This window comes from Microtus oregoni, unplaced genomic scaffold, assembly GCF_018167655.1.
Source record: "Microtus oregoni isolate MIOR12 unplaced genomic scaffold, Mior012 000036F_ref0000092, whole genome shotgun sequence".
Taxonomy (NCBI): domain Eukaryota; kingdom Metazoa; phylum Chordata; class Mammalia; order Rodentia; family Cricetidae; genus Microtus; species Microtus oregoni.
This window is the reverse complement of record NW_024543095.1, coordinates 4,742,588-4,770,482: the sequence shown is the minus strand read 5'-3', so window position 1 is coordinate 4,770,482 and position 27,895 is coordinate 4,742,588. Positions and strand designations below refer to the sequence as shown.

At 49.4% G+C, this 27,895-nt stretch overlaps 1 protein-coding gene across 1 annotated transcript; it reads right to left on the bottom strand.

The window, feature by feature from the left end:
* On the bottom strand, positions 1-27,863 carry Ehd3 (EH domain containing 3). Its single transcript, XM_041631186.1, has 6 exons — positions 27,178-27,863; positions 16,253-16,429; positions 11,912-12,009; positions 4,832-5,244; positions 4,241-4,405; positions 1-2,148 (listed from the first exon to the last, which is right to left on the bottom strand). The coding sequence occupies exons 1-6, from the start codon at positions 27,402-27,404 to the stop codon at positions 1,621-1,623; spliced, it is 1,608 nt and encodes a 535-aa protein (XP_041487120.1). The 5' UTR covers positions 27,405-27,863; the 3' UTR covers positions 1-1,620.
* Positions 27,864-27,895: the final 32 nt, after the last annotated feature.

Below are 27,895 nucleotides of genomic sequence, written 5' to 3'. Positions count from 1 at the left end.
TACCAAAGGATAAATGTGTTGTATTCACATGAATCCTAATGACAAACACACTGCGGTTATAAGCACATTGTAGATACACAGAACAGTCTCTATATAGTCTGAACATAGATACAAAATAAGTTACAGTTGCTTTGTTTTCCATCACAGTAGGAGTGTAGCAGACAGTCACTGGGTCAGTGGCCAGGGATCAAGCCAAGGAAAAGGCCAAGAGGAGGATGGAGGGCACTGATTACAGTGGGGATTTTTGCCAAGAACACTGAAACTCTACAGAGAACAAGGTCCCAGTCCTCTCAAGATGGTCTTCTGAGAACTAGCACAGAGTCCTGCTTGGTGACATCCAGTGGCTGAATTTGAGCTGGGGTGCTCAAGGTGAAGGGATGGGAGGCTCAGCAGGAATAGGCACAAACAGCATCTAGCAGGTCAGCCCACTCTCCTGATGGCTTGGTCGGACTTCTGTGATGTTGGGAACATGAGGCACAGGGCCAGAAGGCACAGTTTGCTTCTAGGAGGTGACAGATGGCCAGACTGATGGCCCACCAAATGCTGGCGAGCGCTTTTCCTTTGCCTGGATACTCTGGGAGGCTGTGTGAGAAGTTGTGTGTTCAGATGGTGCTGTGCTCTGTCACCAGATAGCAACATTGGGACCGTTATCCATCACAGAACAGGGACAAATGGAGGATCAGAATCCTCTCTCTTTGGGACCTCGGGAGTTTGGGAAAGTCACCTGAACTACTGAGTCTCTGGCTCCTCACCTGACAAATAGAGAATAGGGGTGATGTATACTTGCCTAGGGCATTAGTGAAGACCTCAGGGACCAACATGTATAAAGTGCCTAACACTGCTCCTGCCACCCGGGGGGGGGGGCATGGTATATATAAAGAAACTGAGTATCCAGACAGCCTGGGCCTAATACACCCATGAACTACAAACATCCTGTCCATGAAGACCACAGGGCATCTTCCTTGTGCTTTTCTACCAAGGTTTTCCCTTTCTCTCCATATCTGGGATTCTTGAAGACAAAATGGCAGACAGAGTTCAATTAAGTTCAAGTTTGTTGAAGAAGATAGAGTTTTCTGTTTAGAAAGATAAAAAGAACATGGGCCAGTGTGTCTCTTCAGGTCTGGGATGTAGTGCCCTAAGGAGGTTTCTCCATTTGATTATCCTCCCCCAGCCTCTCCTTTCCCTCACAGCTCCTAGCCCCTGAGTAAATTTCTAATTAAGAAGCCAAAGAAGAAAAATAAAAGCACAGAAAAGAAAGCAAATTGTCTGTTCCACAGAAAGCCTTTTCCATCTGCTCAGAGCCCAAGTGTGGAGGCACTAGGGGTAGGGTGGCTTGGGCCATCTGTGGGCCAGTCAACTGCCTCATGTCTCTGGGGAATGGGAGAGAGAGGGGAAGTTTGGAGATGCAGGCTTTTATCCTGGGATAGAGGAGGTACAGCTGCCCTTCTTCCAACCCTGGGAACTTGGAAGTGTCCAAACAAGGATGAACCCTTCTCATCTATATATCAAGTCGCACGGGTGTGTGTGTGTGTGTGTGTGTGTGTGTGTGTGTGTGTGTGTGTCTATGGTCATCATGCCCCTTCTCTCTTCTAACATTGCCTATCTGGTTACCTGGATCTGTCACTCAGATACTTTTCTCTTAGACGGAGGGAGGAGATGGGCAGGCAGCTCATTGGGCAATTCATGCCCCTCCAGCTTGACTTTGATAAGGTGGTTGGCCAGGGCAAACTCCTCATCATCCAACATGCCATCCTTGTCGATGTCGGCTAGTTTCCAGATCTTGCCCAGCACACTATTGGGCAGCTTGGAGCGTACCATCTCTTTTTTGGCATTGGCACCCGTGATCTTGCCATCCACTGGAGACAGGGTATAGAAGATCTCGTCGTACATAGGCTTGTCTCGGGCCACCACCCACTCAGCATCATCAATACCTTCCCCGGCCCCCTCTCCATAGCCATGCCCGAAAGGGCCTTGCAGGGTTCCCTCGAATGCTCCGCCTTTCACCATCTGGACAGGTCGCTGGGTCTCTTCCTGGCGCACCAGCACCATGAGCTGGGCAATGTCGTGTGCCAGCATGTCATCTACAACCTCCAGCAGCTTGCTCTTCAATGGCTGGAATTTGCTGAAGTCCTGGGCCTGCAGCTGGTCCTGGGAAGAGAAGGAAAAAGGAGGGAGTAGAATACAAAGGAAGATTTTCCACATCAGGGAAGGTGCTTCCTACTAACTCTAGAATGCTTGCCCAGTTCTTTCTGGTGAAGGCAGTGAGGCCAAAGGACTGTGTGAAGAGATGAGAAGCAAGAGCTGAGGAACAAGTGTTGGTTTGTTTATTTACATCTCTTTAAATATTATTACAAAAGGTAACTCTTATATTCCTTCCAAAGTAAGTTTTGGCTGTCAAATGGTGACTCTTGAAGGTGGTGGCCCTCTGAGAAGGAGTCCTGTGGATCTCTAGGACAGCTTATGATTTAAAAACGCACAGCAAAGTGCTTTCATTACCTGCTTACTAGTTCACTCTCCTCAGTGCCCTGGGAGGTGGAGAAGTCATACACTATTCATATTTAGTGAGAGGGTCAAGGTAATGGGGATTGAAAATTAGGCAACTATAACCACAACAAAAGCCAAAGGTCACTCCCAGCTTTACTGTTCTCAATTAGGATACTCAGTGGAATTGCCTGGTGAGATGTCTCAAAAGTTTGGACCCCTACCAGCATTCTGACCTAGTAGGCACTGGCAGGCATGTTGACTTTACAAAAGCTGGTCCCCTTGCCAGGGCTACCAGCCCACATCATAAAAGAAAGATGCTCTCCTTTCAAGACCTTTGCATGGAGACAGCAAGATGGGCACATGGTACTGAGGAAAGGTACCATCATGTGGCAGAGTGTAAATAAGGATTATGGGTTAACTTAAAATGTAAGAGTTAGCTAATAATAAACCTGAGCTATTGGTTGAGCATTTATAAGTAACATTGAGCCTCTGTGTGGTAATTTGGGGAGCAGCTGCTGGGTATTGTGATTGAGCAGCTCCTTGACAAGAAAGTTCTGCCAACACCTTTACAGTCTTGAAAGGCCCTCAACATAGAACATCCAATTTTTACTTGCTTCTTGTTCAGTAGTTCTTAACCTTCTTGATGCTGTAACCCTTTAACACTGCTCCTCAATATGTGGTGACCCCCCCACATAATATCATTTTTATTGCTACTTCAAAACTATAATTTTGCTACTGTAATGAATAGTAATATAAACATATGTGTTTTGGGGTGGTCTAAGGTGACCCCAGGGGAAGGGTTGGTCCATTACAAAAAGGTTGCAACCCACAAGTTGAGAACTATTGTTCTAGGAGGACACAGCTGCCCACTGCTGCCCTGATCTGGCCACAGCAATCTCATTGTGTGGGTAGGGGAAGAGGCCAGGAAACAAGGATTGGCATGTGGAGTCCACTGCAGAAAACTTAAAGGATATCCACAGCTACAGTCAAGGGCAAGGCTGGCAGGACACTTCTCACCTCCTCTCTAGGGCTGGGTGACGAAGAAGGGCTATGGAGAGTAGAACAGGGCTCTATGCTAAGGATCTTGCAGACAAGATATTTCACTGGGTTCCCAGAACTCGTGTACAAACCCCTCTGCATCCCCTGTTTCGAGCTGACACAAAGGTTCAGTATGCATCTAGTCTTTGTGGTATGGTGGCTTCTTGCTTGGCTCCTGGGGACAGTTCCCATCTTTTCTACGTAAGGGTAATGTGAACACTTTGCTGGGAAAATGCTAAGACCTTAGCTGATTCTTGTACAAAAGGCAGATGAAGATGTTCCTTCTGAGAAGGCCACACACACACACACACACACACACACACACACACACACACCACACACCAAGTGGTGGCCCTAGGTTCAAGGGTTTCCAACATCCCCCAAAGATGCTGCCACAAACTATTCCCAAGAAGGGAATAACCAAAGCACTTAAGGGCCTTTATTATGATCCTAGAGATGGTGGAGATGGGCCCTTCACTAGATAAGGTCTTCAGTGTCACCAAACACACCCATGCCTTTGGGGCTGCTGGGCTGTTTCTCTCCTGGCTTGGCTATGGCACTTGCTGTGAGTAGTGGTCCATCAGGAAGGACATATCTAATGTCACCTCCTTGCATCCGACTTTGGGTTTCTCCCAGGAGCTCTGTCAGCCCCCTTCATTCTCTGGAAGCCAGCTAGTGTGACCCTGTCTCCCTCCATAGGGTCTCTGACCCTCATTACCTGCATCCTCTTCAGGTTGGGGAAGTCCCCGGGGGAGATCTGGTGCTCTCGTTCAATCCGGCCATAAATCTCAGCCAGGTTGTTCACCAGTTCCTTTTTTTTGGTGTCCTTCCCAAACACTGAGGGCATCTCCTTCTTCAAGGAGCTGATGATGTAGGCATGGACCTGACAAAGAGGGACAGAAAACAACCTCATGAGGAGCCCAGACTGACCCTTCTAGTCCTTCCTCCTGCCTCTGCTTCCGAGACCATTTCTCTCTCCATCCCTCACAGTCTCGGGAAGTAAGGTCACAGTGGTGGGGGTGAGAATGCTTCCATTGCTGATGCTGTAGAGCTGACCACAGTGGTACCTTCTGAGCACGAAGGCATCTAGTGCAGTGGTGAGGATTTTCACACTGTTTCTCTACATCGACATCAGCCTGTTCCATTTACAGATACAGAAAAAGGCACAGAGAAACTATAAAAGCATATCCTGAGGGTCAGTGGGGTGCGCATGGAACCAACCTGGCCATCTAACCAAGGGACTGCAGTTCTTACAACTGACCCCTACCTATGAACCTGTCTAAACTCCACCTTTAGGGGCCAGCCTTACCTTGGCCAGCCGGGCTCTCTTGATGAGGTCATTGAGCTTTCGAAGGGCAGCATTACGGGGGAGACTCTGGATGTCTCTGAACAAGTCCTGTTCTTCAGCTTCAAAGAGCTTCCGGTTGTCAGGAATGAGGAGAGGGTGGGACCAGAAGGAGCCAATGTAGACTCGGATCACCTCTGGTGTGTTCACGATCTTGCCCAGGGACCACATGAGGGCCCCGTAGACCCGCATCAGCTGCTGGGTCTCAATCTGGTCCGCCTTGTTCAGCACCACTCGCATCTTGTCCTCGTGGTTCTTGAGAGCCTTGATGACTTCTGAGAACTCGTCGGAGATGTCCAGCTTGTGGGCGTCGAAAAGCAGGATGATGCGGTCCACGCGCTCGGCAAACCATTCAAGGACAGCAGCAAAATCATACCCTGTGGCAGAGGCATAGTCATTGGGAGGAGCTTTGGGGCATGGACCTACAGTGAAGGGTCTGATGTAAGACAACACAGTCTTGGAAAGAGCCTGGCTCCTCGCATTTGGTTCTTTGACCCTGAGCAAATTTCTCTCTCTCTCTCTCCCTGCCTCTCCCCCTCCCTGTGTGTGCAGTAGTGGGAATCAAACCCTGAGTTTCATGCATGCTACACAAATGCTCTTCTACTGAGCTATAGCTCCAAACCTCCTTAGCATTTTCCATCTATAGAATGGTCATTAGTGAATATTTGGCCACTAGGATGATGGAGATGATGCTCAGTAAATGCTGGATTCTATTATAAGCATTGCTACTCCCACAAAGGACAGCTACTACCCAGTTATCGTCTTATTAAAGTCGGGAGCTAGAGTTCCTGCTGGAAAAAAAAAAAGTCTAGACATTGCTTTTGTGCCGAGATTTGGAGGTAGGGGTCTTACTGTCTTGCAGTAGCTCATATGGGCCTTGAACTTCTTAGAAACGCCAGTTTAGCCTCGCTCTTAAACACCGCCGCCATCCCCCACACCATACCCACCCCTGCCTCAGCCTCCAACGTGCTGAGATTCCAGTAGCGCATCCTCATCAGCTTGGGCTGGTTTCTGTTTTTTTTTTTTAAATTTATTTATTTATTAAAGATTTCTGTCTCTTCCCCGCCACCGCCTCCCATTTCCCTCCCCCTCCCCCAAGTAAGTCCCGTCCCCCCCCCCTCAGCCCGAAAAGCAATCAGGGTTCCCTGTCCTGTGGGAAGTCCAAGGTACCCCCACCTGGTTTATGTTTTGAATTTGAATAAAGACTCAGAAATTCTTTACAAGGTACCCTCAGCAAAACAGAAGATGCAAGGGACCAATGCAGATTCAAACCACGCCCATCCATGGTTGGGACGAACTCCTTACAGACCCAAGTGACTTATTCTCCTATAGTTCCCAGGCTTACTTCCTTCCTCGCTCCTCTGCTGCAGTCCCAAATTCCCAACTCCTGTTCTGTACGGAGTCCTTTCCTGAGGATGTGACTGGGCCGCTGGCAGCCACACCTTGTTATCCAGCCCTGAGCTACTTTAAATCCGCTGGTTCTGGGAACTCTAGAGCGCCTGTTCTGCTTAGTGCCAAGCAGCTGTGGATCATGGAGAAGGTCATGGTTTGGCTATGTAGTGGAATCCAAAAGACTCATATTGGGAGGACTGGTTGCCAATTTACTTTAGGAAGTGAATGGATCATGAGGTCTCTGAGACAATACCTCAAGTCTGATCCAGGAGGTTTGGATAGGCATTTATCCCCCTCCCCTCCTCTCTCTCTTTCTCTCTCCGTGTGTCTGTCTGTCTGTCTGTGTGTGTGTGTGTGTGTGTGTGTGTGTGTAGATATATACACATCTGTATTCATGAATGTGGATGCCAGAGGCCAACCTTGGGAAGGTCATTCTTCAGGAACCATCCTCCATGTTTTTCAATACATATTATTGTATCGAAATAATACAATATTCTCATTGATCTGGAACTCACCAAATGGGCTATGCTGGTTTCCCAGAAAGCCACAGGAATTCCCCTGTCTCAGCTTCCCCAGTGCTGGGATTATCAATATAAGAGGACACCATGGCTTCTATGCCCAGCTTTTATTATGTGGGTTGCAGGGCTCAAACTCGGGTCCTCATGTTTACATAACTAGCACTTCATAAACTGAGCTACATCTCCCTAACAATAATTGGTACCCATTTCCCTCATGTAATTAGGGACCTCTCCCTGTGGCCCCAACCTGAACAAAGTAGCCTTATCCTCCTCCATCCCCACTGCACCCAGGGTGCACATGGTAGGTCCTCCATCTGCATCTGCTGCACACAGTATACACAGAATCCTGTTCTGCCCAGGGAAACAGAGAACAGCGCATCTCTGGGCCTTAATCCTCCACTCTCTAAACCAGGACCCACCAATGCCTTGACCACAGGGTTGTGAGGATCAAATCTAAGAGAAGCAGGCTCATGACCTTGGCCAAACACCAGGTCCCTTTATAGAGAACTCCTCTGTGTATGGCCACAGGATGGAGCTTGCTCTGCGGGTCTGTGTTTCTGTAGGATCACTGACCTGGGTGTGTTCCCTGTAGTTTCTACTCAGTTATTAACTTGATACGCTGCCCAATAGAATCCCCTCACTTATCCTTGGTCTCTGTTTCCGGGATGGATGATCTCTGCACTTCCTTTCTTGGTTTACAGTTCTCTGTGTCTTCATCCAGAGGTGTGAGGATGGGGAACACAGTCATACGGAGACGAGACACAAGAATGCCTTTATATCTACGGAGAGGGAAAGGCTGAAGGCCGCTGCCTCTGTGCCCTGGGCATGCCTACAGGAAGCCTCCTCCAATCTGCTGACAAGCAGATGGCTTCCGGGAATTTTTCCTATGATGGGATGAGCACAGAGGCCTCCTATTAATCCTCCCACTTCTGCAAATTCGGCAGGCTCTGGTAGCTGCTATCGACTGACAAGCAGGGAGAAGCCTCCTCTGTGGTGTGCGGTTGGGAAGACTGTGAGACTGAAGTCATGCCTCTGCAAGCTCCCCTCAATGCTCACCCTTCTAGCTCCTGACTACTTGGGGGCCCGTGCAACCTCTAGGATGAATGTGAGGTGCTTCCATAGCCTGGACTTATAGGTAACCCCAGAAATAGAGGTACAGGAAAGGCAAAGACTGGACACAGTCAGGAGGGGGACACAGAGCTATCTTTCCCATTTGTTTTCTGAATGGCCTTCTGCAAGTCTGAACCTCTTTTACTTGGATGTAAAAAAAAAATATGGATAGTAAAAACTGGCTTAATGGAGGACCCATGGTGTAGCCATGAAAAGCAGGCCTGATACTAGGAGGAGGAGAGAACTCAGTCTAGATGGAGACCACCCTAATGCCCAGGATGCACAGTGTGCCCACGGCCACTGCCTGATACACCCCTTTAACTCAGGAATGGCTCCGAGACCCTCAGTAATGATTCCTGAACACTTTCAATAGCCCATGGTCTCTGAATCATAGGGTGGAGAGACAGAATAGTGGTCCTTCCTGAATTCCTCTTGGAATGTCTGCCGGCACCCAGAGATCCAACGGGTAGGCTCCAGGCTAGAGTCTGGGAAGCCTGCAGGGATCTGCAGCTCCCGCCCCTGGGCTCCAGGGACGGGGAAGAAAGCATTTCTAATTAATGCCAGGCAGGAGGAAATCAATGAGACAAACTCAATAAGCAGGGCCACTCCTTAATAACCCAGCACTTCCCTCGCTGTCTGATATACACTGCGGTGTTCTTTGCATTTTCAGCTGCAAAACAAAACTCAGTGGAGGATCTCTACAGCCTTCCATCACCCAGAGTAAACAGGGTGTACGCATCGTGCACAAGAGGGAGTACAGACATAGAGAGGTGAGCTAAGGGCATTCCAAAGTACACAGCCAGACCAGATGCTAGCAAACGAAGGCTTAGAACCCAGATCCACACTCTCTTAGCTCTTAGTCCTGGGTGAGCCTGCAACCCAGAGGCCGGAGGCTTACTTATAATGGACATATAGCATACCCCTCCCCAAATCTGTTAAGTCCTAGGGTTGCTTAAAAAAAGAGGGAGATACAGAGACATGCAGCATCAAATGGGAGCCTTTGGCTGACAATACGGAACAATACCCTGGACACTTCCAGGAAACAACCACAAAAAATGGTCCAAGCAGACCCATCACAGGCCTCAGGTGCCACGAAACTGGCAGTGAGGCCTTCAGAAGGCATCAGGGCCCAGCTGCTCTGAGCATGCATGGGTTTAGCAGCTCATCCTCTAAGGAGCCTGGGAACTCCTCAGTGCTCAGGGGTAGGCTAGGGGTGTAGGCTACAAGCTGTATTAGCACAGACCACTGACGTCTCAAGAGGAAACCTGGAGAAGACAAGTTAGCCCCCATTCCTGCCTAGTCTTTCCCAGTAGGTTTTGGGAATGTACTGAACACTGAGGACTGGGACTCGGGAGACCAGGACTCACATCCCAATTGTGTCACCTGCTCTGAGCCTCTTGAGCACTTGCTTGGGCCAGGGTCTCCATCTATGTGCAGTCTTGGGTTGAGAGCATGAAGCCCCGGGGTGGCTTTCCCAGTGTGGAACTGGCGGACTCAGTCTGAACACAGTCAGGAAATGTGCCTTCCATGTGAGAAGGCATGATGCCTTCCAGCGCCCTCTGCACACTGCTACATCCGTGCTCCTTCCCGGTAATGAACCAGGGCCAGCCACATCCTGCCCCTTCCAGGAACAGCTTTCTGTCTGCCTTTCCTGCCTCCTCCAGAGACTCTTCTTTCAGAACAGAGTGCAAGCTTGAAACTTCACGGACTTGTCTTCTCTATAGACATACACCCCAATCCCCAGCCTGGACAGAAGGCCACGCTGAAGCAAAGACCACACTGTTTGACATTAGCCTAGGGCAGAAGGCTCATCCCAATGATGGCCAAGGCTCTGGGAGCGCCGAAGAGCAACTGCCAGAGGTTGGGCAGTCTAGGCTAAGGTTGTCTCTGTGCTGACTTGATTCTAACTCTTCTGCTGAGCCATAAGCCCTGAACCAGGCAGAGGCATGGTGAGGGGACTGTGGGCTTAATCAGCAGGACCATCTGAGGGGACCTGGCCCACCTGGGCTTGAAGAGGGTGGTAGGAAGTATCCAATCTACTACGGCCAACCCTATAAGTGAAGGAAGTCTGGGTAATCAACTGTAGATCGGTGTAGACACTTGTGTGTGGGTGTCAGGAGGTGTGAGGGAGGCAGGGTGTGGGTATAGGTATGAAGAATGTGTAAGTGGGGGTGGCGAAGTCTGGAGGGGCTTAAACTGGAACTCTGGCTTTATGGCTAACCACAAGGAAGGATGGGAGAGCCTGTGTACCTAGACAATGTTCCTGAATCGGGTCCCATCACCACCACCACCACCTGGATCACTGGGGTATCTGCTCTCCTCCCGGACTCTGGTTTTTTTTCAGGGTGCTGAAATCAGAACTGCTCTGGGCTGGTGGCAGCCCCAACCCCAGCTTCTCTCTATCTCTGGCTGCTCTGGCCAGCAGCTGCACCGGTCTGGACTCAGAATGGCAGAGAACACCCTAGCAGAGTCATTGTTTTGTTCAGAGAAGGGAGGAGTCTGATGCGGTGTCAGTTCTTGGAAGGAGGGGGTGGAAACGTAATCAAGATCGCCAGTGCCCAGTGTGTGTAGCGCGGGTCTGAAGACAAAGGCAGGGGAGGACGTGGAGAACGGAAAAGAACGAAGCAGGGCAGGAAGGTAGAAGACACCAGTCGCTGAAGATGAGGCTGCATTGTGCATCTATCTGCACAGGCCCAAATTCAAGGGTGATGAATCACACAGCTGACCGTGGTCATGTAACGTGCAGCCTCGGAGAGCCTCTAAGGAGGGAAGAGGTCTGCAGACTTTGTCATAAGGCTCTACGATGCATTTCCCTGAGACGTCGGGGGGCTTTGTCAGGCCACAGCCCTGAACTACAAGTCCAAATCTAGTGCCCTTGGGCCCCTCAAGGCTGTCCTCTCCAGGCCTGCTTGCAGGCTAGGTTGTGTTGCCCTAGCAGGTGCATGAGTTATCCTGCAAGATGTGGACTGCCCTGTGAGCCTTACATCCTTTAAGGCCTAGACTCAGACCCAGGGCTCTGGGGGTGCAGACTGACTGTTCCTCATTCCACCAGAGCCCAGAGTTAGGGGCCAAGGGATCAGGCTTCCTGGACCCCATCACAGGTCACCAATTATAGGCACTGGGAACATGGTTTTCCAGATGCCCTCTTGATTTAGCTGCTTCCTTCCCCTCTCCTTTCCAGGTTTTACCTCCTGGGATAGGGGCGGGGGTCCTGCTCAGATATTTCATGATGCCTCACTCCCAACACGGCTTTAGAAGTGGGGCTCTAGGAAGGCCTGTCCGGGTCTCACCTAGAGAAGGCTATTTCCCAAGGGTTCTCTGGCAGTCTCTCCCATTGCTTGGGCTCACACACAGCTACAGTGTGGCCCCAGGGAGCTGAGCCTTTCTATCCTCACGTTTCCTAAAGGAGAGTGACTTCTAGCAGGAGAGAAAAGCTCAGGACCTTCCCTGGCACTGCTAAGCCTCAAGGATCCACAGCCATGGGCTGTATGCCTGTTGGTCCGTGACTATCTTCTCTGAGGCTTGGGTGTAAATGGGTACTGAGTTACACAGGCCATGCCCTTGAGGAAGAGGTTCTTGGATCCTGCTGCGGTGGCAAGATGGACAGACAGATCTACGTCAGGAAGGAGTCACGGAGTGAACGGTGCTGAGGCACATGCCCCAGGGAGGAGGCCTGTGTCACCTGAGGCCACTTCCCCAGAGAGCCTTGCCAGTACAGGGCTGAACCTTCCCGGAGGCAGACTTCTGAGTGCTAATTTGTCCCAGTCCAGGCTGCGAGCACCAGGTTTGGCGAGAGTACATCTCGTCTGGTTTTCCTGCTAAAAGCACGGCACAGAAAGGCAAGGCCAGTGGGGTACTGGGGTACAGACCTGTAACTTAAGAGGATCAGGAGTTCAAGGCCAGCCTTCAAAAATCCTAAACCCACACTGAGAGGGTAATGGACTACTCAGAGGTACATAGCAGATACGACAGGAGAGGCCAGGAGTAGGTGACCAGCTCAGCACCCGCCAGGAACGCCGCTTACCTCGACTGATCCTCTGTTTCTCCCCGGAGAGGATCCCTGGTGTGTCAATGACACTGATGCTCTCCAGCACGGCGTTGGGCAGCTGGGCACACACAAACCTGCACGGATGGTGAGAGGAAGGCTACGGTGAGCTACTGAGGCACCTTGCTGGCTCAGCTTCAAGGCTTCAATCACCGGACCATCCCGTGGGCCACAGGGTACCAGGTCACCTGCTGTGGGCATGCTGGGTATGCCGGCTAATCCCAGGAGTGAGTTATGGTTCTCTTGCCACCTATCATATCCTGTTTTGGAGTGCTTGGTACCCAGGGTGCTTGATAAAATGTTGGCTGCTCCACAGTGAAATCCTACCTCTCGTATGTGTCCAAAGCCTTGTTTTAAATGCCTGTGGCTTCAAGTCTTTAATGAGCTCTGGCCAGCCACTTCCTTCCTTGAAAGGCTTCACCTCGCTTGGCCAACTCCTGATGGCCAATCAGAACTCTACCTCCTCCAGACAGCGCTTCCAGTCACGGGGCAGGAGGAGCCTGGAGATCTGCACATAGTCAGGGTATGGTAACCCCCTTCTGATTTGATCACTCTGCATCCCCCCCGCCCCCCATCACTGTGCATCCTACATGTGTTCTGCAAGCCTTATGTAGCATGTGATAGTAAGCAGATGGATGCAGAACAGAAGATCACAAACCCACAGGAAGCCATGCTGAAAGTGACTGCGGGTATGCCTGGAGATCTGTTCTTTGAAAAACTCCCCAGGTGACCCTGAGGCAGTCTGGGCTCATGCTCTGAGCCCTTGCTGTCAAGAGTCCTATGACAAACCAACTTTGATCCCTGCCTCTGGTGGAGGCAAAGATGCTCGCTATGCCCGGCAATGACAAGCCAGGGTGCTGAGGTGCCAGCATCCCAAAGCCAAATGTTTGTTAGAACCTGGCAGAGAGATGGTTTGGGAGGAGGGTTTCTTGGGGGAGGTAGAATTGGGGCTGTCCTTGAAAGATGAGTCATACCACCCAGGAGTGTGCTATTTGGGCAACTGCAAGGCTAGCTCAGCCAGACATTACTCTAGGATGACTGTCTAATGGTACCCAGGAGGAGCAGCGATGGGTGCTGACGAGGTGTGAAACTCTATAGCCAGCGCTGGACTGACGACTGGTCACTACTGGCAGGCCCCAGTTGGCCCTATCAGCCTCTGTCTTAGTGGTGTGTGCACACTGTCACCCATCCTCTAGTTAGAGGGTCCTACACTAAGCCCCTTTCTTTGGTCTCTCCCTGCTTGTATTTTTCTCTCTCGCTTCAGGTTCTTCTTCCTGGAATCCCTTTGCTCACCCTTCCGGTGTCATTTCCCCCCATCGCTTCATGCCCAGGTCAAATGCCGGCTTTCCCACATCACCTTTGGGACTACTCTCCCCTGCTGTGAAACAGGCAGCTTATCTTCCGGAAGGAACCCAAGGATCAGACTGAGTCTTACTTCTCTTGCTGAGCCCACCACGCTGCTGCCTCCAAGGACTAGAGTTTCCTGCGCTAAAGCGAGCACTCCACCCCCTCGTGCCATGCCTGGGGGATGGGACAGTCCTTAAGACAGCTGCTCTGCTTTCTTTCCTCAGTCTGTTTTGCCAGAGCCGCACAGTATAGGTCCTTGTGGCCAGGAACCCTGAAGGAACCTCACCTGTGTCTGCTCTTTCCAGTTAACATTTTCATCCCCAAAAGGGAAGCAAAGCTTTAAGGGGAGACGGACTCACCTTCTGTGTACTCCCCAACCCCACAGTGCCTTCACATCTAGGCTTTTAATGAATCATTTTCAGAATATTTTAAATTATAGTTTTTTTCCTACAGTTTAAAAAAGAAAGCGATTCAGCAAGACGGACAATGAGGCTGCGTCTTCCCTCACCCTTCTCCCCCTCAATTCCAACTGTGAAATCCACAGTCACAGGTACCCGCTCTCTAGATGCTTTTCCTCTCTCAGGTTATCTTTCTATGTTTGCAGGAGGAGAGCGGGGCATCCAGAGAGTCTGTGACTTGCATTTCGTCATCTTATGGATGAAGACAGCAGTACTGAAAGAGGTTATGTGTTGTTAACCAGACTTTTCATGCATATGCGTCCTTGGTTTCAAAAGTCGAATTAATCATATAGTCAGTGGGCCCTCCTGGGTTTGGTTCATGACATAAAGGCACTCCTCCCTCAGGAATGTGCTGGCTACTATGGTAATTACATAGATCTGTTATCATAACTGACCACATGCCATTACACAGAGATACTATTATCACTGTAAGCAGTTATCCTGAAGGAGCTTAACCGCCAACCTTGGCCCTCCCATCTCTTTTGATAACCGACTCTCGGGTACCCCAAGTTCTTCTTTCCTTTCACCTGGAAGCTAGCTCATCTTTGCCTCTGAAGAATGAAGCTCCCTCGCTGACTTACGGTCGGTCACTCGCTACAAACTGAGGTACCCGAAATTGAATACATCATGTCTCCCACCCTCAGACGCCCCAGTTCACCCCCAGCTGGCTCACCCTTCTCATCCCTTTCAACACATACTATTCTGTGTTGTAGTATTCCATGTGCCCTCTCCCCCTCTACCTGGATCAGGCCTCTGTCCCTCAGCTCCAGGTAGCGGAAACTCCGGGTCCCAAGGACCATACCTCAGTGCACCACCCATCCATTTATGCAGATTCAACTTTCCTTTCTAAGAAACCATGCCCACCTCCTGAGGATCCTCCCTACTAGACCAACTCCCCACAAGTGATTTTTGTCCCCCGGGAAACATATCTTGCCAGTTGGCATTCCACACTGTCCCACACCAGGTCATCTGTCCCTTCTTGTCTCAAAGTACTGTAGGTTACAGGTCACTACAGGAAAGTTTACAGGATAAGAGATATTGAGAATGTTTCTGGGCAACAGGCCTCAATTTCCAGAGATGGAAATGCTATAAATGACCCATTTCTCTCACTGAAAAATTAGGAAATAAGTTTAAAGATTAATTTAAAATTCTTTTAAGTATGTGTTTCTATGTGTGTCTGTGCTGGGTGGTGCTGGACCCCCTACAGTGAGCTGCTGGAGGTCAGTGCTGTGATGGAACTTGAGTCCTCTGTTCTTAACCTCTGAGCCATCTTCCCAGTCCAGGAATCGAATTTAAAAACAAAAAGCAGGAAATCCACACAGTCACTAGCTGTCCTCCATAACCTACCATTTCTGTTATTTACTGTGCACTGACACTAGCCATCCTAACCATAACCTACCATTTCTGTTAGACACTCTACCCAGTGTTCAGACTCTCACTTGCCTCTGCTTCAACCCGGCCAACGATATTATTGTTGTCCTGTATTACACGTGAGCAAAGTGAGGCACACAAGAGCTTGGTAACTTGTCTAAGATCCACAGTTCAAGGTGGGATCTGATTCCAGGCTTATCCAAAGCCAAAGTCTAGGATCTTCTCTTTTACTTGAAATATCTCCAATAAGAAAGAGTAGCCTTGAAATGAAGTGCAGAGTACATGTAAAATGGATTAACCATTGACAAGCACAGCCAGGATCCTATCCACTCCAGTTGGGAAGATTTATAACATGAAGGCTGAGATTAGCTTGCTATGCACTCTCTAGAGCAGTGGTTCTCAACCTGTGGGTCGCAACCCCTTGGGGGATTGAATGGCCATTCACAGGGGTCGCCTAAGGCCACTGGAAAACAGATATTTACATTATGATTTATAACAATAGCAAAATTACAGTTATGAAGTAGCAACACAGATAATTTTATGGTTGGGGTCACCACGGCATGAGGAACTGTATTAAAGGGTCACAGCATTAGGAAGGTTGAGAACCACTGGTGTAGGGCTTTCTCCACTCAAAGCCTCATGGTGACTCTGAACTCATCGTAGGGGAGGGAGGTGACCTGCCCAAGGTCACACAGGGAGCTTAAGAGAACTACTGGTCAAACTCAAGGCCTCTCTAGCTTTCTTTCCAGGTAAGAACATTCAGGAACAAGAAAGAACCTTCTAATGCTTCCTTCTGCTTGGACAAATAATCCCAGGCATAGTATAAGCAAGTCCTGGAAAACATGTAACTTCCCTTTGATGCTTTTACTGGGACAGGGCAGGGTAGAGCCATGTGAATCATGACACTGTCAGATCTCTCCCTACTCAGTAATTAGGTGGCCTCAGCCTAGCACTCAGAGCTGTCAAGTCCCACAGCCCATGACGATGACTCAATTACACTCAGGAGACAGTCAAGCGGCTAGCATAGAAAAGACAGTCTCCCAGAACCACACTCCTCTCCTTTCACCCCTGTGCTTCAAAAAGAAGCAAAGAACCCACCCAGCATTGTGCACCCATCCTGCCCACCCCCAGCACTTGGACTCACCTGTTCAAGAAGGCATTGCCAAAGGCATTGAGCTTTCGGAAGGGTTTCTTCGGATCCACCACCAGGGCGTTGCCGGGGATGATGCCCTCTACGTCTCCTTGCATCACCGCTATGAAGGAATCAGTGGTCGGCTCGGGCCCAATCCTCATGCCTGGGAAATCCTGTTCCAGCAGGTACCTGCAGGAAAGGGTGCAGTCATGTAGGCTTGGTGCTCATAGATGGTCCGTTCGTCTACTACGCAGCTGCATAGACACAGGTCACGGGGCAGGGACAGAGCCAGAGCAAGCACTGTGCAGAGGAGGTGGGATCTAGCTGAACTCCACACACTCAATTTTCTCAGTCCTTTCCCCCTTCTTGACTCAGGAAGGGATGAAGGAAAGCCAAGGCTTGGACTCTGAAGCAACCATGGGCTGAGGTCAATCCCTAGCTAGGGTACTGCAGAGTTCACAAATCAAGGTTACTGTTGAAACTCACACACACAGGCAAAGAATCAGACAATCCCAAGGCTCTCCTGGCTTCCTGGAGATCATTAGCTATATACATGACTAGTTATTTAATATAGAGCATTTATACGTGATAGAATGGAAAAGCAGCCTGAAGGGTAAACTATGCAAAATGAATTGCAGCCCATCCTAGATTTTTCTTGTGTGTTCTGTAGAAATAGTCCATTTATAAACATGCTACAGTTTTTGTGATTAAGCATACTTTCACATAGATGACCGAAGGTTTTTTCTTACTTTTATTATTTATTGTGTGTGTTGTAGTCTTATTTATGTATTTGTGTGTGTGTGTGTGTGTGTGTGTGTTGACATGTGTCACTGTGCCTTTGTGAAAATCAGAGAATGCTTTAATGAACTGGCTCTTGCCTTCCACCGTGAGTCCCGGGATGAAACTCAAGCCATTAGGCTTAGTGGCAGGAGTCCTTCCCCTCTGAGCCATCTCATTGGCCAACTGGAGTTTTTAAGAGTTTATACCTTCCCTTCTTGTCACGACCCAATTGGCGCAGCTTCCAGCATATGACCACATTCAAGACACCCTGTGTTGGACTTCCACAAGACCCCTTCCCTCCCTTGTGTCCTTAGGCTTCCGGGAAGTTTCCATACCAAGATTTCAGTTTGTGGAGGGATTCTTGGTTGGAAAGTCTAGCTTTGCATTCTTTGAAAGGGTTTAGGTTTTATCGTTTCTACCTGAAGTGGGATCAAAATTTATCTTTTAACTACTGATGTTTTTCTACTGCACCTGACACCCGCATATACACACATACCCTGCCCCCAACTGGCGCAGACTTAGTAACCACAGAGGATGTTGTGCAGCCTCTAGGTGGGAATTTACATACTCTGCAAGATTATGCAGATAATAGCTATGCAGGGGCTTCCTTTTATGCGTAATACATCTGGGAGACAGCCCAAATTTACTTTACCCTTGTTAATCACTATGTGTAATCCCGTGATGTGAATTATTACAAATACTTCTTAGTGAAATTCTTCTTGCTATCTAACAGCAGTTTCTATTGTCTAGAAGGGGGAGAAACGGCTGTTCGGGAATTGACACACCTCAGTGAAAGAAGGGAAGCGGAGGAGGGGTGGTTGCCTATTTTTAAGGGGGTGGTTTTTAACGCCTTCCCTTTCTACTTCCTGCACCTGATTCTGCTCACTCATGACCCCAAGCAGGCCCCTTCCCCGATCTGAGCCTCAAGGTTTGTTCCACTAGGAGACTGGTCAATGTGATCTCCGGAGGGCCTTCTGTTTCCTGGGCCACTGTGCCAGGGAAGCACTCTGGGTGGTATCATCTGCAGCCATTTATTCTCATCCCTTGATGAAGAGCACTTTTCGAGGGGGCAGGAGGATAGTTGCTTCTGAAATTCTGGTCACGCATGGCATGACGTTCTTCTTTAGGCCTGGGCAGTAAGAGCCCAAGGCTACCTGCTTCCCCCGCTCTGCTGCCCCTGGGAGACGCTAAGAACAAAGGCACATGCTTACCCAGGGAATAGTCAACACCACCACCAGACAACAGAGCCCTTTAGGATCCCAGCACAAGTTTGGACACAGACACTGGGAGACTGGACTGAATACAACTGCATGAATGTGTCCTGGGGTAGGATTGGCCAGACAGAGGATAGTCCCGGAGCATCTTTTGAGAGAGCCAAGGGACACTGCCTGAGAAACACAGACCTACAAAGTGAGTCCTCAGGAACAAGGAGCAACGAAATTAACTTTATGGTTGGGACAGAGGGGTCACCACAACACGAGGAACCGTATCAAAGCATTAGAAATGTAGAGAACCACGGCTTTAGAAGATTCCCAGATGATTCAAACACATGGCCCAGGGCATTATGGGATGCTCCGTATCAACGCTATCATTTTCCTGGTAATAACCATTGACATGTAATAGCAATTCTAAGTCACATTTGATTCTGAAACTGACAATGCTGTCTCTTTTGTCCCTGTGGTGCCACTTGAGGTAGTCACTGAGGAAGCAGAAGAGTGACGTAGCTTTTCTCAGAGTAATAGGGCTGGGGCCAACCTCCAACCAGTGAGACATGGTGTCACCCTTCTACCATCTTGGATGCTGCTGAGAAATCACTCCCCAGAAAGCTGACCAAGGCCTGAGGAAAGACAAAGCAGCTCCAGAGCCAGAGGCCCAGCTTCCCTGGCCCAAGCCTGAGCCCCCTGCCATCCTTTGCCTCTCCGGGTTTCCTGCTGGCTTCCTCCGGGTCCCCAGTGGGCTCTCCGTGCCTTCAGGAAGCGTTCAGAGCAGCACTCTACTCCACAGTTCCCAGGCGGTTTAAGCCGGGTTGCTATGGACTCGGTCCCCAAGGAGCCTGTGGGAGCAGCTGCTGTAGCCCCAATCCCAGAGGAAGTTGTTGATTTCTCAGAGCCTGGAGTGCTGTTGTCCAAGAGGCGAATTAGACAACAGCAGTATTAGGAAGCTTTGTAAGTCTGGGTCACCTCGGGAAGCCCCTCATACCTCGACTAGCCACGCCCAACAACTGGGAATATAAAGGAAGGATTTCTCCCAATCAGAGAGTCACTTTGAGTTCTTGCATTGGAACTGTGATGAGAATAAACATGGAAGTCACACACAGGGCTGTACTTTCTGCTTTCCTGGTGACCTTTTTCCCTTGGGGACTTCCTGAATGAGACAGGACCATGGGCTTTCTAACTACGTGGGCTATGGCTTTTAGAAGGCACTCAATTTAAACACTGGCCTCAGCATCTCCCACTACCACACAGAGTATCATAGTTTAGCCTTACTGCTTACCTGCAATAGGCTAGACATTGTTCATCTTACTTCATATCCATATGCACTAGGTTGGGAGTGTTATGTCCTCCTTGTCAAATGTACCTGGGAAGTAAATCTACCTTGAAGGCTGTTCGGAAGGTTTGATGGTCACAATCATTACACATTTAATTGGTACCAAATAGTGAGTGTCTCATCTCATTTTAAAGGGAATGAGACAAAACATGCATTACAGATAGCCTAGGATTTGAACGTGGTATTTGGATGTAAGAACCCATGCCTTTAATCACTATACCTACCATCTCCTTCTATGGCTTAAGCCTCCTCCAAGAAATGGAGCCACCTCTTGGGACAGGCCAAAAATGATGTCCTGCCCCATGTGGAACTAGAAACAGAAAGTGAGAAAATATACAAAAGTCTACGATTTGGCAAGAAAGCTGACTAACGTCGGGGCCTGAGGGAAAAGGGGAGGCTTTGGGACCCGCAAACCCAGGAATACATGTGTCTCCAGGAACTCAGGTCCTGGGTGCCCACTCAGTCTCAGTGCCTGCAGGAGGCACACAAAAGTTGTTGCTACCGGCTGACAGGAGCAGGTCCTGGTCCTGTGGTTTTCACAAGGACAATTAGGAACAGTAAGGCCAGATGCTCTGTGGGAATCCATGTGCTGACTTGGGACAGTTGATGTTGGCAGGAAAGTCCTGTGCAGCCCGTGGAGGAGGTCAGTATAGTGGGTGTAGATGGGAACTCTGGGGACAACTATGTTACAGCAAGGCCGCTTATTGGTTCCTGAAATAATCACACAGAAACTGTATTAATTAAATCACTGCTTGGCCCATTAGCTCTAGCTTTTTATTGGCTAACTCTTACATATTAATTTAACCCATCTCCATTAATCTGTGTATCGCCACGTGGCTGTGGCTTACCAGCTAAAGTTTCAGCACATCTATCTCTGGTGGTGGCTCCATGGCATTTCCTTGACTCTGCCTTCCTTCTCCCAGCATTCAGTCTAGTTTTCCCTACCTACCTAAGTTCTGCCCTAATAACAGGCCAAGGCATTTTTTTTAATTCATTGACCAATAAAAGCAGCACATAGACAGAAGGAACCCCCATACCACAAATGAACTGAAAGGATGGAAAGATCCATTCTGAGGCAGCCTCAAAAATGTCCAGAACGAAGAAAGCAGCAGCAGCAATGAGCTATATTCTTTAAAAGGCAGCTCAGATTCCAGCCCTGGGAAACATGCTGTACTCAGCAGATGAACAAAGGGCAACATGCCCAGCCCAACAGGTCAGCTTCCTGCAGAGTTACAGAGCCATGGCCTGAGGTGGCTGGGCCTGCTGGCCTCTTGTGCTCACGTGACCCAAAACTTGCTCACCACATATGGGTCTGGGGAAACACAGAGTCTAAGGAGGCCACCAGAAGGCCCAGAGGCTACAGTCAGAGAACTGGGTGGGATAAATTCTCAGAGACATTTGGGTTTGTCTTATGGCGCCGGGTACCCCTCACACAAAGCCACCACTGTGTCCAGAAAGGAGAATCTATTGAGGAATCTCACGCACTGCTTCCTTACGGGGAGTGGGACAGATCGCCTCTGTGGCTGGGTAAAAACATTCCCACAGCTGGCTAATAAAAGAAGACTAAATCCAAGCCTGGCTGGGACGAGCAGAGACAGGGACACATGAAATGAGGAGGGACAGAACACTCTGAGGCTGTTCCGTGTGGCCACCCCACGTCATCAGCCTTACCTGCTCCATGGCATGACATCAGTTCAGTTTTGAAGTGGAGTCAGCCGAAAACTAGCATGTCTAGTTGGAGGTCCCACACACCGACAGGATTTTGGTGCCTCCTCTCCTTTACCATCCAATGCAAGATAAATAAAAGCTAAACCATAAAATATGTGTGGGGAAACTCAAAACAAATCTGATTTTTCCCCATGAGGGCAATTTTTCTCCATATGCTTCTTAACTAGAACATTACTTCATAACATTTTCCTCATTTTTTTTAGGCCCTTCTTGGTTGGCAATCTCAGTATGTGGTCTCCTTTACTGATGACCTAAGAATCCAGGGCTCGGCACAGAGCCAAGAATCTCAACCAGGCCTGCCTTTCAGGCACCCATCTCCCCAGACAGAGGCCCAGGCTTTGAGCTGCTACTGAGACGACACCCTGGGGGAAAGAACTGAAAGGTTGTGGGGAGGGGGACTGCAAATACCGCTGTTGGAGGCTCTGGGTTGGGTGTCCCAAGTCATCTGGAGAATCTGTTGTTCTCTTGAGTGGCTTAGGGAACTCATACAAATCTACCACCCACATGACCCTAGACAAGTTGCTCAAAAGAATAGGAGGGCCAGCAAGATGGCTCAGTGGGTAAAGGCGCCTGCTGCCAAGCCTGACAGGCTGAGATAGATCTCTGGCATAGTGGAAAGAGAGAACTCATGCTGGCAAGTTATCCTCTGACCTCCACATACAGTATACACACCTATAGGCAGGCACATACACATGCACGCATGTACCCACATGCTAAGTAAACAAATAAGTAAAATTTCCAAAGAATAGCCGCTAGCTACCTGATGTATAAAGTAGGGAAATGCCTAGTTCCTAACTACGACAGCTAAAAAGTAAAACCGTTTCAGGTAATACTCAAGTTCTGGGAAAGCAAGGCTACAGCAGACGTTGCCCACAAGGACACAAACAGTAATTAGAGAAAATGATCCCTTCCACGTCGCCTGCAGGTACTCGGCAGATCCCCACCTCATCTCTAGACGCGGCTCAGATGTGTACTCAAGCCTTAACAGATTCATCGTCGCCTCCCCCAAACCACACACACTCTCCCCTCATTTGGGCAACAGCAGACCTCAGGGTTCCTCCTCTGCACAGCTGTGCAGTATCACGAGATTCTGTGTCACGCATCTGTATCTTTGGGTCACTCAGCCATGGCTCCTTCTACTTTAAAACAAGGTCAGGATAATTCTTGTTCCATTAGCCTGGTTGAGTTTTAGGGAAACAGTAACAGTGTACACACAAAGTGGGTGGAAGGCTCTCTATGGCTAGGTTAAGAAAAGTTAGCTACACGCCCCAGGCAAACTGGCCATGGTGCCGTGTGCACAGGACCCTCAGCTACGGGAAGGGCTTGCTGCAGAAGGATAGTTTAGAGCTCAGATCGTCTGCTCTTAGCATTCCCTTCCTGGCTCCACCCTGTGACAAGTCTGCCCACCCAGACTTCTGCCCTTCTGTATATAGTATGGGGAGGCAGCATGCCCTTACCTTCATCAGGCTGTGGCAGTGCTGGAAGGAGACTGTCCCCTATCTCTTGAGAGTCAACCTCAGCTAGAAAGAAGGGAGGGAATGGCACCACCCCCATCATGGTACCTGGAACTAAATGGTGTTGAACTGGCTATGAACTATCCAATTCCCATGAGGTGGTTGTTAAGACTCACACTGTACAGATAATGAAACTGAAGGTCAGAGAGGAATGCTGCTGTGACCTTATCCTTCTTATCAGTCTCTTGGCGAGGAAGTAGGGGAACCCAGGTTCTGCTGACCTAGCCTGGGTAAGACCTTTGTGCCACAGCCAATGCAGACAGGATACAAACCTTTCTCCAATGGTGTCTCTAGTGCCCTCCAGATGCCTGGCTTCAAGGTGATTCCTCAACTGGACCGGAGGCAGGCAGATACAGCTCCTCTAGCCTGAAATGCTTTGCTCCCTTCAGAAACCAATGAGCCTTAGATAGAAAGTAACTGGATATTCACCCAGCCCCATTTGGAACCCAACAGACCAGGACCCTTGACGATAAGAGAATCCTTTGGCTCAGGCTGGCAGGAGCCTGAAGTGGTGTAGGTACTGCTGCAGGCAGAACTGGGTCCACAGATGAGTGGCTGTCCCTGGGATGGTGGCCTCTCTACCTTTGGCTTCCAAGAAAACCATCTTTCCTGGGGGTGATCCTATACTAAAGGCCAGGGTAAGGATTGGGACCCCATCCCTATCTATCCTGGGACTGATAAGAGATGGTGCCACCCCAAGAAAATGCTGCACCAGTCACCTTCGGTGGAGGCTGCAGAGTTCTTAAAGAAGCGTGAGCACTTCAAAGGGCCAGCTAAGATGGCCTCACTTTGGAACACCCAGCATCCCCGAAGTTCAAGGCCCACTAAAGAAGAGGCTCAAGATCAACCCAGACATTCCAGTGGGGGTTCTGAATCTCAGACCTCCCCATGTCAGCCCGGGCAAGGTTCAAGGAGGCCACAGTAGCCGCTGGTACCTGGAATGGTCCACATCCACCCCTACCGCCAGCAGACAGAGGAGGCGCGGAAAGAAACAGGAAGGGGTGGCCAGCGGGTCTAACAGGTCCAAGGAAGGAGGGGCTTAGAGTTGCAGGCCAGCAAGAGAAACAGCAGAGGCGGAAGGAGGCTGCCAGGAACACAGAGCTACTGTGCTCCAAAAAGACAGACTGTGTTGGAAGGAGCAGCCCACAGACCAATTTATTGTTTATTTTATTACTCTGGGTTGCCGGGCCTCAGGCCAGGGAAGTTATTTCAGGCAGAGATCATAGCACGTTAATTAGTTATTAGAAGAATGTCCTTTCTGTGTGTTCTTCCCAGGACAAGAAATAGGACTTCATGGTGTGGATGAAACTGAGCTGGAAGTGGCTGGAGACGCCAAGGACGAGGGGAACCAAGGCGCAAACCCTTGTTTCTGGAGGGGAAAGGTTCCTTTGAGGTGCAGGCCTCAGACAAAGATGGGAAGGCAAGGGACAGACAAGGGCGCACAGAGGAAAGTGCCAGTTTTGCCTACTGCCATCTTGTAAGACAACTGCAGAATGTGACTCTTAATACAGAACTTTTTTAAATTAAATATTTATGAAAAATGCTGCACAACCTTTGGCCTAGTAATTCTGCTTCTGGGAAACTCTGGAAAAAAGATAGCCGGTCTGTGCGGAAGATGCTATTCAGGGTAATCTTGCAGTAGTGAACAAATTAGGAACAACCAGGAATGCTCAAAAGCAGTACAGCTAATTAAGAAACAAACTGCATCTTCATGAAGTGAAATATTATACAGCCCACAAAACGACGTTTATGTGGGGCATATTCACACTATACCGATAACTAAAAAAAACCTCTAACATACAAAATTACATTCATGGCATGTCTTCAACAGAGTATAAAACAGCTGTAGTACAGGGAAGGTAAATATATTATTTTTAATGTTTTCTCCTGGGGGCTGGAGAGATGGCTCAGTGGTTAAGAGCATTGCCTGCTCTTCCAAAGGTCCTGAGTTCAATTCCCAGCAACCACATGGTGGCTCACAACCATCTGTAATGAGGTCTGGTGCCCTCCTCTGGCCTGCAGACATACATGCAGACAGAATATTGTATACATAATAAATAAATAAATATTTTTTAAAAATGTTTTCTCCTGGGATTTAAGTTAGGGACAGTTTTGTTCCATTTTCTTTTTTTTCCGCTTCTTTACTTTGTAGTAATAAATGAAATTGTTGGATTTTATGAGGGGGAAGCAAAGTGCGCAGTTTGGTTTGGGAAAACCCAAAAGTTATGCCCCCTCTTGCTCTGCTAGAGAATACTCTCCCCCTTCCTGCACTACCAGGTGACTCTCTCTAGAGGGGAAACAGCTTTGGAAGCATGAGCTAAATTCAGTTACTGGTGTGAGCGGGAAGGGGAACCCCTTGTGCTTGGAGGATAAGAGAGGGGAGGGATCTGCCCCCTTAGCCTTCTGTCCCCCTCAGATAAGGGCTAATGTGGGGTGCGTCACCCTGCCACTTTCTCAGACCTAGTAACAGCCAATGATGACTCAGGCAAAATCAGGAGGGTATCTCACACAAAGATACTTTAAACCTTTCTCTGCTCGGGACACTGCTCTTAAAACACATGCCTCGCTTCTTCCCTCCCATTTTGCAAGATGGCTGCTGGGAAATTCCCAGAGCTGAGGTCCTGGAGAGAGGCTCAGGCACAGAGCCTACCTTGCAAGTACCCTTGCTGTGGGAAGATGTTCCAGCAGCTTAATGTCCTTAGGGTCATGACCAAGGATGATCAGAGGGCCAGGGCAGGCTGTGCAAAGCTAAGAACAGTTTGCAGGTGGCCCACATTTCCCATGAGACAAAACCTAACAGACTGGAAGGCACTGATCACAAAAGACCTTGTGTACCCAACCCAGGTATCTCTGAAACACGTTTGGTACCAATCGATGCTTAATAAAAATGAATGGCTGATCTTGAATCCAAGATTCTCCCTCTGTGTTTCCAGTTAAATCCACTCAACACTACAGGCAAATTTAGGGTATTCATGTATTTTTCTAAAAATAGCTCTACATCTTTCATTAGGTTTTTTTTTAAGGAAAGTGATTTAGATTTTTAAGAATAAAGTGAAAGCAATTGATTAAACTCTCCTATTTAAAATACAGTCAGCAAACCATTACCCCACCCCCACCCCAGGCCCTCACTTTAGAAATCATTTGACCTTGTAAAGCTTCTGGTCTAGTGGACAGCCCAAAGACAAACTTGACTTGGTGCCCTGTTCAGACATGACAGGTTAGCAGGCTGTGTGCAGTGCTCCCAGAAGTTTAGCACTGAAGAAAATGAGTCACCGGGCTGTCAACTCTCCTGATCTCATCACCAAACAAAGCACATGGCTTTATACATCACAAACACCAACCCAGAAATAAGAGGACAGCTGCTTCTGCAGGGGAGTACCCTTGACTCTCGCAGGGCACCAAGCCCTCTCTCCACACTGTAAGAACCCATAAGTACTCCTCAGCCTTTGCAAAGACAGCCTGGCCTTGCAGACTGTGCACACTGAAGACGGAGAGAGGCCTGCTCCTCAGATAGGGATGTTCCTGACTCTGGTGGAAAATACGCAGACCTCTCTCTTTGAATTCCTGCCGGACTTCTTAAGGATACCTCTAGCCCCCAAACTCTATCATTTAAAGGAATGGAAGACTCACTGTTGAAGTTATAGGCTTTTAGCTAACATTTCCTCACATGCACCAAGGGCCACATCCCAGGTCTGCATCCATACTGTGTGGCTCTGAACCATCACTTCCCCTCCGCATCACCTCTGCTATCTTGCCTGCAAAGTCAATGGGCTGGATGAGGCACGTCAGTATCTCCTCTACTTTGGTGAGTCTTTAATATTATTACTGAACTATTAAGATCAAAGAAGGAAACAGATATTAAAAGTATTCTGTTTCTGGGCTTGCTTCACATCCTTTGAGTCTCTAAGAGAAAGACGCAAAAGCTCTGACACAGAGAAGGAAAAATGATAAAAAACAAACAAACAAAAAAAAAACCCCAAAAAACAATAAGAGGCTCCAAGGTCCACAGTCCACCACCACTACTCCCAGGCCTGTGGCCCTGAGAACAACTCAGTTGTAAAGGTAAGGCTGCTCTACACAAGACGAGAGGCCCTAGCCAAAGGGAGGGTTATGACACCCGGCTATACGAGATGCCTGGTTCCTTCTCTGCCTCAGCTTCACAATGCACAAATCAGACAACAGAGATGATTCTTAATTTGAACGCTTCAAATTGACCAAGGGCTAAGAAAGCGGAGCGGCATCACGTAGGATTCAAGGGGGACTTGGCAGCAGGATCAACTTTTGAGGCCTCCCACAGGGATTTCTTCGGAGCCCTTAATCAAGACTTTCCATGTCACCCTGAAGGCTCAGCACCCAGCCGCGGCTCACCTGATGAAGGTGGTCTTCCCAGTAGAGTACTGGCCCACCAAGAGGACCATGGGCTTGTTGTCGAAATCAGCATCCTCCAGGGCAGGCGAGTGGAACTCATGGAAGCGGTAATATTCTTCCAGGGGCAGTAGCTTACTCTTGTAGAGTTTCTTGAGCCCGTCACTCACAGTTTGGAAGACCTCGGGGTCTTTCTTGCGACGATCATCGTTACCCAGCCAGCTGAACATTGTGGCAGCTAGGGAAAGGCTCCAGGGAGAGGCACCCGCCTGGGTCGAGTCACCACCGCCACCTCACCGGAGCACCGGGCTCAGATGCACCATGGCCCGTGCTGCCCCACTTGCTGGACCCAGCCCAGTCCCTGCTTCATCCGCAGCAGGGCTGGTGAACAGGATGCTGTGAGCTGAGCTAGGAGAGCTGCAGCCTTGGAAATTAAAAGAGAACCTGCTGGGAAGCCGGTGCGGGGTGGGGGTGGGGGTGGGGAGGTGGCGGGGAGGTCCTGGGTCTCCCCAAGATGCGTGGCTAGAGGATGCTCGGGCTCCGCTGCTGTGGTGCCCAGGCAGCTCCGAGTAGGCGGCCGCGCACACAACTCCGCATCCGCAGCAGCATCCCGCCGCCCCCGGCGCGTGTTTAAATGCCAGTCGTGCAGGAAGTCCCCGAGAACTGGCAAAGCCCAGCCGGCCCCACGGTCCGGGCGACGCGAAGCCGAGCAGGGCGCCGC

What these genes read in the sequence shown, in the direction of transcription:
- Ehd3 (XM_041631186.1), bottom strand. Translation starts at nt 27,404, where the DNA reads ATGTTCAGCTGGCTGGGTAACGATGATCGTCGCAAGAAAGACCCCGAG. An exon ending in GGCAATGCCTTCTTGAACAG is followed by an intron (nt 12,010 to 16,252) that starts GTGAGTCCAAGT and finishes CCATCCGTGCAG; the next exon opens with GTTTGTGTGTGCCCAGCTGC. An exon ending in GAAACAGAGGATCAGTCGAG is followed by an intron (nt 5,245 to 11,911) that starts GTAAGCGGCGTT and finishes CCTCTGCCACAG; the next exon opens with GGTATGATTTTGCTGCTGTC.